Source organism: Salvelinus fontinalis, unplaced genomic scaffold (genome assembly GCF_029448725.1).
Source record: "Salvelinus fontinalis isolate EN_2023a unplaced genomic scaffold, ASM2944872v1 scaffold_0649, whole genome shotgun sequence".
In the NCBI taxonomy this organism is placed as follows: domain Eukaryota; kingdom Metazoa; phylum Chordata; class Actinopteri; order Salmoniformes; family Salmonidae; genus Salvelinus; species Salvelinus fontinalis.
Window position 1 is genome coordinate 13,698 of NW_026600858.1, and position 16,615 is coordinate 30,312.

At 44.4% G+C, this 16,615-nt stretch overlaps 1 protein-coding gene across 1 annotated transcript in view; it reads right to left on the reverse strand.

Annotated features, from left to right (window-relative positions):
• LOC129846919 (regulator of G-protein signaling 22-like) overlaps positions 1 to 16,615 on the reverse strand; it is a 41,734-nt gene that overhangs the window by 4,304 nt on the left and 20,815 nt on the right. Inside the window, exons 12-20 of the mRNA XM_055914734.1 lie at positions 15,025 to 15,219; positions 14,751 to 14,843; positions 12,935 to 13,107; positions 10,802 to 10,964; positions 10,442 to 10,606; positions 10,025 to 10,093; positions 9,098 to 9,259; positions 6,859 to 7,038; positions 5,916 to 6,191 (exon numbers count right to left, since the gene is read on the reverse strand). Coding sequence (XP_055770709.1) covers positions 5,916 to 6,191; positions 6,859 to 7,038; positions 9,098 to 9,259; positions 10,025 to 10,093; positions 10,442 to 10,606; positions 10,802 to 10,964; positions 12,935 to 13,107; positions 14,751 to 14,843; positions 15,025 to 15,219 — 1,476 coding nt within the window. The remainder of the gene's footprint in view (positions 1 to 5,915; positions 6,192 to 6,858; positions 7,039 to 9,097; positions 9,260 to 10,024; positions 10,094 to 10,441; positions 10,607 to 10,801; positions 10,965 to 12,934; positions 13,108 to 14,750; positions 14,844 to 15,024; positions 15,220 to 16,615) is intronic.

Here is a 16,615-nt window from a genome sequence, read left to right on the forward strand (position 1 = left end):
GTTAGAATAGGACCAAGACAACTGTTATAGAGACATGTAGTTAGAATAGGACCAAGACAACTGTTATAGAGACATGTAGTTAGAATAGGACCAAGACAACTGTTATAGAGACATGTAGTTAGAATAGGACCAAGACAACTGTTATAGAGACATGTAGTTAGAATAGGACCAAGACAACTGTTATAGAGACATGTAGTTAGAATAGGACCAAGACAACTGTTATAGAGACATGTAGTTAGAATAGGACCAAGACAACTGTTATAGAGACATGTAGTTAGAATAGGACCAAGACAACTGTTATAGAGACATGTAGTTAGAGTAGGACCAAGACAACTGTTATAGAGACATGTAGTTAGAGTAGGACCAAGACAACTGTTATAGAGACATGTAGTTAGAATAGGACCAAGACAACTGTTATAGAGACATGTAGTTAGAATAGGACCAAGACAACTGTTATAGAGACATGTAGTTAGAATAGGACCAAGACAACTGTTATAGAAGAGACATCTAGTTAGAATAGGACCAAGACAACTGTTATAGAGACATGTAGTTAGAATAGGACCAAGACAACTGTTATAGAGACATGTAGTTAGAATAGGACCAACACAACTGTTATAGAGACATGTAGTTAGAATAGGACCAAGACAACTGTTATAGAGACCATGTAGTTAGAATAGGACCAAGACAACTGTTATAGAGACATGTAGTTAGAATAGGACCAAGACAACTGTTATAGAGACATGTAGTTAGAATAGGACCAAGACAACTGTTATAGAGACATGTAGTTAGAATAGGACCAAGACAACTGTTATAGAGACATGTAGTTAGAATAGGACCAAGACAACTGTTATAGAGACATGTAGTTAGAATAGGACCAAGACAACTGTTATAGAGACATGTAGTTAGAATAGGACCAAGACAACTGTTATAGAGACATGTAGTTAGAATAGGACCAAGACAACTGTTATAGAGACATGTAGTTAGAATAGGACCAAGACAACTGTTATAGAGACATGTAGTTAGAATAGGACCAAGACAACTGTTATAGAGACATGTAGTTAGAATAGGACCAAGACAACTGTTATAGAGACATGTAGTTAGAATAGGACCAAGACAACTGTTATAGAGACATGTAGTTAGAATAGGACCAAGACAACTGTTATAGAGACATGTAGTTAGAATAGGACCAAGACAACTGTTATAGAGACATGTAGTTAGAATAGGACCAAGACAACTGTTATAGAGACATGTAGTTAGAATAGGACCAAGACAACTGTTATAGAGACATGTAGTTAGAGTAGGACCAAGACAACTGTTATAGAGACATGTAGTTAGAGTAGGACCAAGACAACTGTTATAGAGACATGTAGTTAGAATAGGACCAAGACAACTGTTATAGAGACATGTAGTTAGAATAGGACCAAGACAACTGTTATAGAGACATGTAGTTAGAATAGGACCAAGACAACTGTTATAGAGACATGTAGTTAGAATAGGACCAAGACAACTGTTATAGAGACATGTAGTTAGAATAGGACCAAGACAACTGTTATAGAGACATGTAGTTAGAGTAGGACCAAGACAACTGTTATAGAGACATGTAGTTAGAATAGGACCAAGACAACTGTTATAGAGACATGTAGTTAGAATAGGACCAAGACAACTGTTATAGAGACATGTAGTTAGAATAGGACCAAGACAACTGTTATAGAGACATGTAGTTAGAATAGGACCAAGACAACTGTTATAGAGACATGTAGTTAGAATAGGACCAAGACAACTGTTATAGAGACATGTAGTTAGAAGTAGGACCAAGACAACTGTTATAGAGACATGTAGTTAGAATAGGACCAAGACAACTGTTATAGAGACATGTAGTTAGAATAGGACCAAGACAACTGTTATAGAAGACATGTAGTTAGAATAGGACCAAGACAACTGTTATAGAGACATGTAGTTAGAATAGGACCAAGACAACTGTTATAGAGACATGTAGTTAGAATAGGACCAAGACAACTGTTATAGAGACATGTAGTTAGAAGTAGGACCAAGACAACTGTTATAGAGACATGTAGTTAGAATAGGACCAAGACAACTGTTATAGAGACATGTAGTTAGAATAGGACCAAGACAACTGTTATAGAAGACATGTAGTTAGAATAGGACCAAGACAACTGTTATAGAGACATGTAGTTAGAATAGGACCAAGACAACTGTTATAGAGACATGTAGTTAGAATAGGACCAAGACAACTGTTATAGAGACATGTAGTTAGAATAGGACCAAGACAACTGTTATAGAGACATGTAGTTAGAATAGGACCAAGACAACTGTTATAGAGACATGTAGTTAGAATAGGACCAAGACAACTGTTATAGAGACATGTAGTTAGAATAGGACCAAGACAACTGTTATAGAGACATGTAGTTAGAATAGGACCAAGACAACTGTTATAGAGACATGTAGTTAGAATAGGACCAAGACAACTGTTATAGAGACATGTAGTTAGAATAGGACCAAGACAACTGTTATAGAGACATGTAGTTAGAATAGGACCAAGACAACTGTTATAGAGACATGTAGTTAGAATAGGACCAAGACAACTGTTATAGAGACATGTAGTTAGAATAGGACCAAGACAACTGTTATAGAGACATGTAGTTAGAATAGGACCAAGACAACTGTTATAGAGACATGTAGTTAGAATAGGACCAAGACAACTGTTATAGAGACATGTAGTTAGAATAGGACCAAGACAACTGTTATAGAGACATGTAGTTAGAATAGGACCAAGACAACTGTTATAGAGACATGTAGTTAGAATAGGACCAAGACAACTGTTATAGAGACATGTAGTTAGAATAGGACCAAGACAACTGTTATAGAGACATGTAGTTAGAATAGGACCAAGACAACTGTTATAGAGACATGTAGTTAGAATAGGACCAAGACAACTGTTATAGAGACATGTAGTTAGAATAGGACCAAGACAACTGTTATAGAGACATGTAGTTAGAATAGGACCAAGACAACTGTTATAGAGACATGTAGTTAGAATAGGACCAAGACAACTGTTATAGAGACATGTAGTTAGAATAGGACCAAGACAACTGTTATAGAGACATGTAGTTAGAATAGGACCAAGACAACTGTTATAGAGACATGTAGTTAGAATAGGACCAAGACAACTGTTATAGAGACATGTAGTTAGAATAGGACCAAGACAACTGTTATAGAGACATGTAGTTAGAATAGGACCAAGACAACTGTTATAGAGACATGTAGTTAGAATAGGACCAAGACAACTGTTATAGAGACATGTAGTTAGAATAGGACCAAGACAACTGTTATAGAGACATGTAGTTAGAATAGGACCAAGACAACTGTTATAGAGACATGTAGTTAGAATAGGACCAAGACAACTGTTATAGAGACATGTAGTTAGAATAGGACCAAGACAACTGTTATAGAGACATGTAGTTAGAATAGGACCAAGACAACTGTTATAGAGACATGTAGTTAGAATAGGACCAAGACAACTGTTATAGAAGACACATGTAGTTAGAATAGGACCAAGACAACTGTTATAGAGACATGTAGTTAGAATAGGACCAAGACAACTGTTATAGAGACATGTAGTTAGAATAGGACCAAGACAACTGTTATAGAAGACACATGTAGTTAGAATAGGACCAAGACAACTGTTATAGAGACATGTAGTTAGAATAGGACCAAGACAACTGTTATAGAGACATGTAGTTAGAATAGGACCAAGACAACTGTTATAGAGACATGTAGTTAGATTAGGACCAAGACAGCTGTTATAGAGACATGTAGTTAGAATAGGACCAAGACAACTGTTATAGAGACATGTAGTTAGAATAGGACCAAGACAACTGTTATAGAGACATGTAGTTAGAATAGGACCAAGACAACTGTTATAGAGACATGTAGTTAGAATAGGACCAACACAACTGTTATAGAAGACACATGTAGTTAGAATAGGACCAAGACAACTGTTATAGAGACATGTAGTTAGAATAGGACCAAGACAACTGTTATAGAGACATGTAGTTAGAATAGGACCAAGACAACTGTTATAGAGACATGTAGTTAGACAGTAGGACTAAGACAACTGTTATAGAGACATGTAGTTAGAATAGGACCAAGACAACTGTTATAGAGACATGTAGTTAGAATAGGACCAACACAACTGTTATAGAAGACACATGTAGTTAGAATAGGACCAAGACAACTGTTATAGAGACATGTAGTTAGAATAGGACCAAGACAACTGTTATAGAGACATGTAGTTAGAATAAGACCAAGACAACTGTTATAGAGACATGTAGTTAGAATAGGACCAAGACAACTGTTATAGAGACATGTAGTTAGAATAGGACCAAGACAACTGTTATAGAGACATGTAGTTAGAGTAGGACCAAGACAACTGTTATAGAGACATGTAGTTAGAATAGGACCAAGACAACTGTTATAGAGACATGTAGTTAGATTAGGACCAAGACAACTGTTATAGAGACATGTAGTTAGAATAGGACCAAGACAACTGTTATAGAGACATGTAGTTAGAATAGGACCAAGACAACTGTTATAGAGACATGTAGTTAGAATAGGACCAAGACAACTGTTATAGAGACATGTAGTTAGAATAGGACCAAGACAACTGTTATAGAGACATGTAGTTAGAATAGGACCAAGACAACTGTTATAGAGACATGTAGTTAGAATAGGACCAAGACAACTGTTATAGAGACATGTAGTTAGAATAGGACCAAGACAACTGTTATAGAGACATGTAGTTAGAATAGGACCAAGACAACTGTTATAGAGACATGTAGTTAGAATAGGACCAAGACAACTGTTATAGAGACATGTAGTTAGAATAGGACCAAGACAACTGTTATAGAGACATGTAGTTAGAATAGGACCAAGACAACTGTTATAGAGACATGTAGTTAGACAGTAGGACCAAGACAACTGTTATAGAGACATGTAGTTAGAATAGGACCAAGACAACTGTTATAGAGACATGTAGTTAGAATAGGACCAAGACAACTGTTATAGAGACATGTAGTTAGAATAGGACCAACACAACTGTTATAGAAGACACATGTAGTTAGAATAGGACCAAGACAACTGTTATAGAGACATGTAGTTAGAATAGGACCAAGACAACTGTTATAGAGACATGTAGTTAGAATAGGACCAAGACAACTGTTATAGAAGACACATGTAGTTAGAATAGGACCAAGACAACTGTTATAGAGACATGTAGTTAGAATAGGACCAAGACAACTGTTATAGAGACATGTAGTTAGAATAGGACCAAGACAACTGTTATAGAGACATGTAGTTAGATTAGGACCAAGACAGCTGTTATAGAGACATGTAGTTAGAATAGGACCAAGACAACTGTTATAGAGACATGTAGTTAGAATAGGACCAAGACAACTGTTATAGAGACATGTAGTTAGAATAGGACCAAGACAACTGTTATAGAGACATGTAGTTAGAATAGGACCAAGACAACTGTTATAGAGACATGTAGTTAGACAGTAGGACCAAGACAACTGTTATAGAGACATGTAGTTAGAATAGGACCAAGACAACTGTTATAGAGACATGTAGTTAGAATAGGACCAAGACAACTGTTATAGAGACATGTAGTTAGAATAGGACCAAGACAACTGTTATAGAGACATGTAGTTAGACAGTAGGACTAAGACAACTGTTATAGAGACATGTAGTTAGAATAGGACCAAGACAACTGTTATAGAGACATGTAGTTAGAATAGGACCAAGACAACTGTTATAGAGACATGTAGTTAGACAGTAGGACTAAGACAACTGTTATAGAGACATGTAGTTAGACAGTAGGACTAAGAGGTGTTTACCTGTTGGCTCGGGTAAAGCAGCTCTCTGCTCTCCTGTTGTCCTCTGTGTTTCTCCTCCTCCTCTGGAAACCTCTCCACTTCCTCCTGGGCTCTCCTCTCCACTTCCTCCTGGGCTCTCCTCTCCACTTCCTCCTCTCTCCTCCTGCGGCGCTGCAGTTTAGCACTCTGTTTGTTCACGCTGTTCTGCAACATCGACAACACCTCCTCCTCTTGCACACCGCTGCTGAACGACAGGAACTCTGGCCACAGCTTCAGTAGCTCACTGAACACACACATCTACTACACAGAGAGAGAGAGAGAGAGAGAGAGAGAGAGAGAGAGAGAGAGAGAGAGAGAGACAGAGAGAGACAGAGAGAGACAGAGAGAGAGAAAGAGAGAGAAAGAGAGAGACAGAGAGAGACAGAGAGAGAGAGAGAGAGAGAGAGAGAGAGAGAAAGAGAGAGAGAGAGAGAACAAATAAGGTCAATATACATGGTCCTTGCTATAGTCAGGTATACACTGAGTGTACAAAACACCTTCCTAATATTTGACTTCAGTTGGTGCACAGAATTTACAAGGTGTCTAAAGCGTTCCATAGGGATGCTGGCCCAATGCTTCATACACTGTCAAGTTCCCCAGTGAGTCTGTCTGTCTGTCTACCTGAGTAGGTACATCTTCCACAGTGAGTCTGTCTGTCTACCTGAGTAGGTATATCTTCCACAGTGAGCCTGTCTGTCTGTCTGTCTGTCTGTCTGTCTGTCTGTCTGTCTGTCTGTCTACCTGAGTAGGTAAATCTTTCACAGTGAGCCTGTCTGTCTGTCTGTCTGTCTGTCTGTCTGTCTGTCTGTCTACCTGAGTAGGTAAATCTTTCACAGTGAGCCTGTCTGTCTGTCTGTCTGTCTGTCTGTCTGTCTGTCTGTCTGTCTGTCTGTCTGTCTGTCTGTCTGTCTGTCTGTCTGTGTACCTGAGCCTCTCTGAAGACGTAGGGCCCCATCTCCCTCCTCCTCTCCAGGATGTGTGATGCCTGCTCTGGGGGGATGTCTATCTGCAGGGCCGGGGGGACGGAGGACTGGATGAAACAGCTGATGATGGTGGACACCTTGTCCTGGACTACAGCCTCCAAACAGTGGGAATGACACAGGTCCTAATGGGGGAGAGAGAGAGGGAGGGAGTGATGGTATGGGGGGTAGAGGGAGGGATGGCATGTGGGAGGAGGGAGGGATGGATGAAGGGAGGGAATGATGGTATGAGGGGGAGAGGGAGGGAGGGAGGGCATGTGGGGAGGGATGGAGGGAGGGATGGAGGGAGGGATGGCATGTGGGGGACAGATCTATTATTCATTCAAAAAGCCCAGTGTAGACCCCAGAGATAACAGCACCAGATTACCAAGGCCCAGTGTAGACCCCAGAGATAACAGCACCAGATTACCAAGGCCCAGTGTAGACCTCAGAGATAACAGCACCAGATTACCAAGGCCCAGTGTAGACCCCAGAGATAACAGCACCAGATTACCAAGGCCCAGTGTAGACCTCAGAGATAACAGCACCAGATTACCAAGGCCCAGTGTAGACCCCAGAGATAACAGCACCAGATTACCAAGGCCCAGTGTAGACCTCAGAGATAACATCACCAGATTACCAAGGCCCAGTGTAGACCTCAGAGATAACAGCACCAGATTACCAAGGCCCGATGTAGATCCCAGAGATAACAGCACCAGATTACCAAGGCCCAGTGGAGACCCCAGAGATAACAGCACCATATTACCAAGGCCCAGTGTAGACCCCAGAGATAACAGCACCAGATTACCAAGGCCCAGTGTAGACCCCAGAGATAACAGCACCAGATTACCAAGGCCCAGTGTAGACCTCAGAGATAACAGCACCAGATTACCAAGGCCCAGTGTAGACCTCAGAGATAACAGCACCAGATTACCAAGGCCCAGTGTAGACCTCAGAGATAACAGCACCAGATTACCAAGGCCCAGTGTAGACCTCAGAGATAACAGCACCAGATTACCAAGGCCCAGTGTAGACCCCAGAGATAACAGCACCAGATTACCAAGGCCCAGTGTAGACCTCAGAGATAACACTCCCAGTCCAGTTTTGAAGGATAAAGCCAAAAAACTAGTCACACATGTAAGAATATAGCAATAGAAGTTATGTATTTCTATGTGTAAAAAGGTTTTACCTTGTATCTCTGGACCTCCAACCAGAGGGTTTGGTTCAGTCTTACCTCTGGACCTCCAGCCAGAGGGTTTGGTTCAGTCTTACCTCTGGACCTCCAGCCAGAGGGTTTGGTTCAGTCTTACCTCTGGACCTCCAGCCAGAGGGTTTGGTTCAGTCTTACCTCTGGACCTCCAGCCAGAAGGTTTGGTTCAGTCTTACCTCTGGACCTCCAGCCAGAAGGTTTGGTTCAGTCTTACCTCTGGACCTCCAGCCAGAAGGTTTGGGTCAGTCTTACCTCTGGACCTCCAGCCAGAAGGTTTGGTTCAGTCTTACCTCTGGACCTCCAGCCAGAAGGTTTGGTTCAGTCTTACCTCTGGACCTCCAGCCAGAAGGTTTGGTTCAGTCTTACCTCTGGACCTCCAGCCAGAAGGTTTGGTTCAGTCTTACCTCTGGACCTCCAGCCAGAAGGTTTGGTTTAGTCTTACCTCTGGACCTCCAGCCAGAAGGTTTGGTTCAGTCTTACCTCTGGACCTCCAGCCAGAAGGTTTGGTTCAGTCTTACCTCTGGACCTCCAGCCAGAAGGTTTGGTTCAGTCTTACCTCTGGACCTCCAGCCAGAAGGTTTGGTTCAGTCTTACCTCTGGACCTCCAGCCAGAAGGTTTGGTTCAGTCTTACCTCTGGACCTCCAGCCAGAGGGTTTGGTTCAGTCTTACCTCTGGACCTCCAGCCAGAAGGTTTGGTTCAGTCTTACCTCTGGACCTCCAGCCAGAGGGTTTGGTTCAGTCTTACCTCTGGACCTCCAGCCAGAAGGTTTGGTTCAGTCTTACCTCTGGACCTCCAGCTAGAAGGTTTGGTTCAGTCTTACCTCTGGACCTCCAGCCAGAAGGTTTGGTTCAGTCTTACCTCTGGACCTCCAGCCAGCTCAGAAGGTTTGGTTCAGTCTTACCTCTGGACCTCCAGCCAGAACAGAAGGTTTGGATCAGTCTTACCTTGTACCTCTGGACCTCCAGCCAGCCAGAAGGTTTGGTTCAACCTTACCTTGTACCTCTGGACCTCCAGCCAGAACACGATGTCATTCTCCAGGAAGTCTCCCTTCAGAGAGACGAAGCGCCGGAACTGATGACATGTGACGGGGTTGAGCAGGGCCCTCCGGAGAGCCAGGATCTCCCCTGCAGAGGTCATCCACGTCCCCTTCACCTGCTGCAGGAGAGTAGGGGTTAAACACCCAGGAATATACAGCCGGAAGGCTTTAAGGAGACAAAGATCCACCACAGAGAGGAACAACCGGGAGGCTTTAAGGTGACAAAGATCCACCACAGAGAGGAACAACCGGGAGGCTTTAAGGTGACAAAGATCCACCACAGAGAGGAACAACCGGGAGGCTTTAAGGTGACAAAGATCCACCACAGAGAGGAACAACCGAGAGGCTTTAAGGTGACAAAGATCCACCACAGAGAGGAACAACCGGGAGGCTTTAAGGTGACAAAGATCCACCACAGAGAGGAACAACCGGGAGGCTTTAAGGTGACAAAGATCCACCACAGAGAGGAACAACCGGGAGGCTTTAAGGTGACAAAGATCCACCACAGAGAGGAACAACCGAGAGGCTTTAAGGTGACAAAGATCCACCACAGAGAGGAACAACCGGGAGGCTTTAAGGTGACAAAGATCCACCACAGAGAGGAACAACCGGGAGGCTTTAAGGTGACAAAGATCCACCACAGAGAGGAACAACCGGGAGGCTTTAAGGTGACAAAGATCCACCACAGAGAGGAACAACCGAGAGGCTTTAAGGTGACAAAGATCCACCACAGAGAGGAACAACTCAGAGAGGAACAACGTTGGTCATCGAAGTCTACACATACAATCTGTGCGATAATCCCGATGTTCGACCTCGAGCCCAAAAAAGGCATTCCCAGCGCTGCTCTATGCCGTTAAAAAGATTGACAGAGGACAAGAGATCACCTTCCACACCTCTCTCTTGTTCCTGTGTCGCTGGTAGACCTGGTCCACCACCTCGTCTTCACCCCGAGGCTGAAAGAACAGCAGTCAGAAACACAGTAGGGCTGGACAGAGACTTCAGCAAGACACCTCTCGCTCGCTCGCTCTCTCTCTCTCTCTCTCTCTCTCTCTCTCTCTCTCTGTCTCTCTCTGTCTGTCTCCTCTGTGTCTGTGTGTCTCTCTCTCTCTCTCTCTCTCTCTGTCTCTCTCTCTCTCTCTCTCTCTCTCTCTGTCTGTCTGTCTCTCTCTCTCCTGTCTCTGTCTCTCTCTCTCTCTCCTGTCTCTCTCTCTCTCATGTCTTTGTCTCTCTGTCTCTCGCTCTCTCTCTCTGTACATTACCCCCTGGGGGGGAGCTGGCTAGATGAGACCCTGGACTCCTACCCTGACTCTCTGCTGCTGTCTCTCATTGAACGCCGACGTAGTCAGGAAGACAGGCAGCCATCTTGTTTCTATGTGGTTCCTGATGATGCTCTGAATGTTCACCAGGACAGGAGCACACAGACGGTCATGAAGCAGTCTGCCCCAGCCACCCGCCAGACGCATCACCTAGAGTAGAAACACACACACACAGACGGTCATGAAGCAGTCTGCCCCAGCCACCCGCCAGACACATCACCTAGAGTAGACACACACACACACACACACACACACACACACACACACACACACACACACACACACACACACACACACACACACACACACACACACACACCATCACAGAAGAGACTGTGACATTACCTCATCCTGTTGTTGTCTGGTGGCAGGACTGTCAGGCCCAAAGAAGTATTTCCTGTTGAGGTATTTGTCCTTAATGAGTCTAGACTTGTCCTCTCTCTGGGCCTTGTCTTTATGGGGGGTTCTCCTGTAGTTCTCTATGTCCTGCCAGCAAGCCAGGTGTATACTGTAGACACACACACACACACACACACACAGACACACGTCAGAACTATACACATCATTGACAACTGAGCTATAGATCAATAATGATTCGGTCCCTATAGATAAACATGACATGACTTGTTTGATTGAAGGTGTGTGTGTGTGTGTGTGTGTGTGTGTGTGTGTGTGTGTGTGTGTGTGTGTGTGTGTGTGTGTGTGTGTGTGTGTGTGTGTGTGTGTGTGTGTGTGTGTGTGTGTGTGTGACAGAAAGGTCAGGTCTAACAAACCCACTGTTCTGTTTTATCAGTTGCAGCATGGTGTTGTGGTCAGCGTATGTCATGTAAAATAAGCCTGCTGTATCTAGAGTTTCACCTGGCGGTGTTGTCCTGTAGGAAGGATGTGTATAGAACTAGAGTTTCACCTGGCGGTGTTGTCCTGTAGGAAGGATGTGTATAGAACTAGAGTTTCACCTGGCGGTGTTGTCCTGTAGGAAGGATGTGTATAGAACTAGAGTTTCACCTGGCGGTGTTGTCCTGTAGGAAGGATGTGTATAGAACTAGAGTTTCACCTGGCGGTGTTGTCCTGTAGGAAGGATGTGTATAGAACTAGAGTTTCACCTGGCGGTGTTGTCCTGTAGGAAGGATGTGTATAGAACTAGAGTTTCACCTGGCGGTGTTGTCCTGTAGGGAGGATGTGTATAGAACTAGAGTTTCACCTGGCGGTGTTGTCCTGTAGGGAGGATGTGTATAGAACTAGAGTTTCACCTGGCGGTGTTGTCCTCTAGGAAGGATGTGTATAGAACTAGAGTTTCACCTGGCGGTGTTGTCCTCTAGGAAGGATGTGTATAGAACTAGAGTTTCACCTGGCGGTGTTGTCCTGTAGGAAGGATGTGTATAGAACTAGAGTTTCACCTGGCGGTGTTGTCCTGTAGGGAGGATGTGTATAGAACTAGAGTTTCACCTGGCGGTGTTGTCCTGTAGGGAGGATGTGTATAGAACTAGAGTTTCACCTGGCGGTGTTGTCCTGTAGGAAGGATGTGTATAGAACTAGAGTTTCACCTGGCGGTGTTGTCCTGTAGGAAGGATGTGAAATGTATAGAACTAGTTTCACCTGGCGGTGTTGTCCTGTAGGAAGGATGTGTATAGAACTAGAGTTTCACCTGGCGGTGTTGTCCTGTAGGAAGGATGTGTATAGAACTAGAGTTTCACCTGGCGGTGTTGTCCTGTAGGAAGGATGTGTATAGAACTAGAGTTTTACCTGGCGGTGTTGTCCTGTAGGAAGGATGTGAAGTGGATAGAACTAGAGTTTCACCTGGCGGTGTTGTCCTGTAGGAAGGATGTGTATAGAACTAGAGTTTCACCTGGCGGTGTTGTCCTGTAGGAAGGATGTGAAGTGGATAGAACTAGAGTTTCACCTGGCGGTGTTGTCCTGTAGGAAGGATGTGAAATGTATAGAACTATAGTTTCACCTGGCGGTGTTGTCCTGTAGGAAGGATGTGAAATGTATAGAACTAGAGTTTCACCTGGCGGTGTTGTCCTGTAGGAAGGATGTGAAGTGTATAGAACTAGTTTCACCTGGCGGTGTTGTCCTGTAGGAAGCATGTGAAATGTATAGAACTAGAGTTTCACCTGGCGGTGTTGTCCTGTAGGAAGGATGTGAAGTGTGTATAACTAGTTTCACCTGGCGGTGTTGTTGTCCTGTAGGAAGGATGTGAAGTGTATAGAACTAGTTTCACCTGGCGGTGTTGTCCTGTAGGAAGGATGTGAAGTGTATAGAACTAGTTTCACCTGGCGGTGTTGTCCTGTAGGAAGGATGTGTATAGAACTAGAGTTTCACCTGGCGGTGTTGTCCTGTAGGAAGGATGTGAAATGTATATAACTAGTTTCCCCTGGCAGTGTTGTCCTGTAGGAAGGATGTGAAGTGTATAGAACCAGTTTCACCTGGAGGTGTTGTCCTGTAGGAAGGATGTGAAGTGTATAGAACCAGTTTCACCTGGCGGTGTTGTCCTGTAGGAAGGATGTGAAGTGTTGTAGCTCCATGCGGTGTCCTAGCAGAGAGCCCAACCTGTACCCTCTGTACCTCTCTGGGACGGCAGACCACAGAGCTGGAGACCTGGGGACCTCTAGTGGTGGAGGAGGGGGCCTGCAGGCCTGGGCCACAGCCTGCTAAGAGAGGGAGAGAGAGAGGATCTCAATTGTCCTAAACCCTCCTCACTTCCTTCTGAAGGTTTTGAGAAGGAGGCAAGGAGACAGGATGCGAGGAATCAAGGAAATACAATTGAGATTCCCCCAAATCCTTACTAGAGATCTGGGCCCATATGTGAAAAGCTTCTCAGAGTAGAAGTGCTTAATCTATTATCAGTTTAGTCTTTCAGATCAGCACTTCAGGGGGACTTGATCCTAGATCACCACTTCAGGGGGACTTGATCCTAGATCACCACTTCAGGGGGACTTGATCCTAGATCAGCACTTCAGGGGGTACTTGATCCTAGATCAGCACTTCAGGGGGGACTTGATCCTAGATCAGCACTTCAGGGGGACAGGGGGGGACATGATCCTAGATCAGCACTTCAGGGGGACAGGGGGGGACTTGATCCTAGATCAGCACTTCAGGGGGGACTTGATCCTAGATCAGCACTTCAGGGGGGACTTGATCCTAGATCAGCACTTCAGGGGGACAGGGGGGACTTGATCCTAGATCAACACTTCAGGGGGGACTTGATCCTAGATCAGCACTTCAGGGGGGACTTGATCCTAGATCAGCACTTCAGGGGGGACTTGATCCTAGATCAGAAGTTCAGGGGGTACTTGATCCTAGATCAGCAGTTCAGGGGGTACTTGATCCTAGATCAGCACTTCAGGGGGACTTGATCCTAGATCACCACTTCAGGGGGACTTGATCCTAGATCACCACTTCAGGGGGACTTGATCCTAGATCAGCACTTCAGGGGGGACTTGATCCTAGATAAGCACTTCAGGGGGGGACTTGATCCTAGATCAGCACTTCAGGGGGACAGGGGGGGACTTGATCCTAGATCAGCACTTCAGGGGGGACTTGATCCTAGATCAGCACTTCAGGGGGGACTTGATCCTAGATCAGCACTTCAGGGGGACAGGGGGGACTTGATCCTAGATCAACACTTCAGGGGGGACTTGATCCTAGATCAGCACTTCAGGGGGGACTTGATCCTAGATCAGCACTTCAGGGGGACAGGGGGTACTTGATCCTAGATCAGCACTTCAGGGGGACTTGATCCTAGATCAGCACTACAGGGGGGACTTGATCCTAGATCAGCACTTCAGGGGGACAGGGGGGACATGATCCTAGATCAGCACTACAGGGGGGACTTGATCCTAGATCAGCACTTCAGGGGGACAGGGGGGACATGATCCTAGATCAGCACTTCAGGGGGGACATGATCCTAGATCAACACTTCAGGGGGGACTTGATCCTAGATCAACACTTCAGGGGGGACTTGATCCTAGATCAGCTCTTCAGGGGGGACATGATCCTATATCAGCACTTCAGGGGGGACTTGATCCTAGATCAACACTTCAGGGGGGACTTGATCCTAGATCAGCACTTCAGGGGGACTTGATCCTAGATCAGCACTTCAGGGGGGACTTGATCCTAGATCAGCTCTTCAGGGGGACAGGGGGGACTTGATCCTAGATCAGCACTTCAGGGGGACAGGGGGGACTTGATCCTAGATCAGCACTTCAGGGGCGACTTGATCCTAGATCAGCACTTACTACTCAGACTGTTACATAGATCATGCATTGGAGCGTTGGACTTCAATAGAGCTCACCTGTTCCAGTCCGTGTACAGCCTCCTCGTACAGTGTCTTCAGTTCTCTGTACTGCTCTGACTCCACCTGGCGAGTCTCCTCCCGTACGGCCACCTGAGACGACACACAGTAAACAATGAATCCACGACATAACATCAAATATCCAGACCAAAACACACACCTTATGAATCTAAGGAGAGATGCACGAACGCGAGAGTTTGTCTGTTTCAGCAGATAAGCCATTTCAACTATAGTGCGTAAAAAACAATATTTTTAAAGATAAGGGTGCTCCTACCTTCTGGAAGGCGTCCGTGTCCCTGGTGGTGAGCAGTGTCCAGGGCTCCAGGAGGAGGGTCAGAGTGTGTTCCTCCACCCAGTCAAACAGCTCCTCAAACGGGGGAGTGAGACAGGTATAGACCCTCTCTCTGCTCTCCTCCTCCGCCCCAATGCTACTACGGGCAGCACTGCACACGTAGGTTGAATACAGCAACTGGAGGGGTTAGAATGAGAACCGTAACTAATGGGTCAGACGGTCATCTTCATCATCATCACTATTATCATCATTATCATCATCACCATGACCATCACCATGACTACCATCACTATCATCATCATGACCATCATCATCACTATCATCATCACCATGACCATCAGCACTATCATCTTCATCATCACTATCATCATCACCATGACTATCATCACTATCATCATCATCACTATCATCATCATCACTATCATCATCATCACTATTATCACCATCTTCATCACTATCATCATCATCACTATCATCATCACCATGACTATCATCACTATCACTATCATCATCACTATCATCTTCATCATCACCATGACTATCATCACTATCATCATCATCACTATCATCATGACTATCATCATCATCATCATGACTACCATCATCATCACTATCATCTTCTTCATCATCATCATCATCATCACTATCATCTTCTTCATCATCATCATGACTATCATCATCATCATCACTATCATCTTCATCATCATCGTCATCATGACTACCATCATCATCATCATGTATATTACCATCATCATCACTATCATCATCATCACTATCATCATCATCGTCGTCATGTCTATCATCATCATTGTCAGTAAGACAAGGAGCTGATGGTGGACTACAGGATCCGGGGGGGGGGGGGGGATGCCTCCAACCACCTCGACGGGGCTGCGGTGGAGCGGGTCGAGAGCTTCAAGTTCCTCGGGGTCCAAGTCACTAAGGATCTATCATGGTCCACACACACCCACACACTCCTCAGGAGGTTGAAAAGGTGTGGAACATGGGGCCCCTAACGTCCTCAAAAGGTTCTACAGCTGCACCATTGAGAGCATTTTGTCTTTAATGTAGGGCTCATTAAATGTCTTTAATGTAGGGCTCATAAAATGTCTTTAATGTAGGGCTCATAAAATGTTTTTAATGTAGGGCTCATTAAATGTCTTTAATGTAGGGCTCATAAAATGTAGGGCTCATTAAATGTCTTTAATGTAGGGCTCATCAAATGTCTTTAATGTAGGGCTCATCAAATGTCTTTAATGTAGGGCTCATTAAATGTCTTTAATGTAGGGCTCATAAAATGTCTTTAATGTAGGGCTCATAAAATGTTTTTAATGTAGGGCTCATTAAATGTCTTTACTGTAGGGCTCATTAAATGTATTTAATGTAGGGCTCATAAAATGTTTTTAATGTAGGGCTCATTAAATGTCTTTAATGTAGGGCTCCTAAAATGTATTTAATGTAGGGCTCATAAAATGTTTTTAATGTAGGGCTCATAAAATGTTTTTAATGTAGGGCTCATAAAATGTTTTTAATGTAGGGCTCATAAAATGTTTTTAATGTAGGGCTCATAAAATGT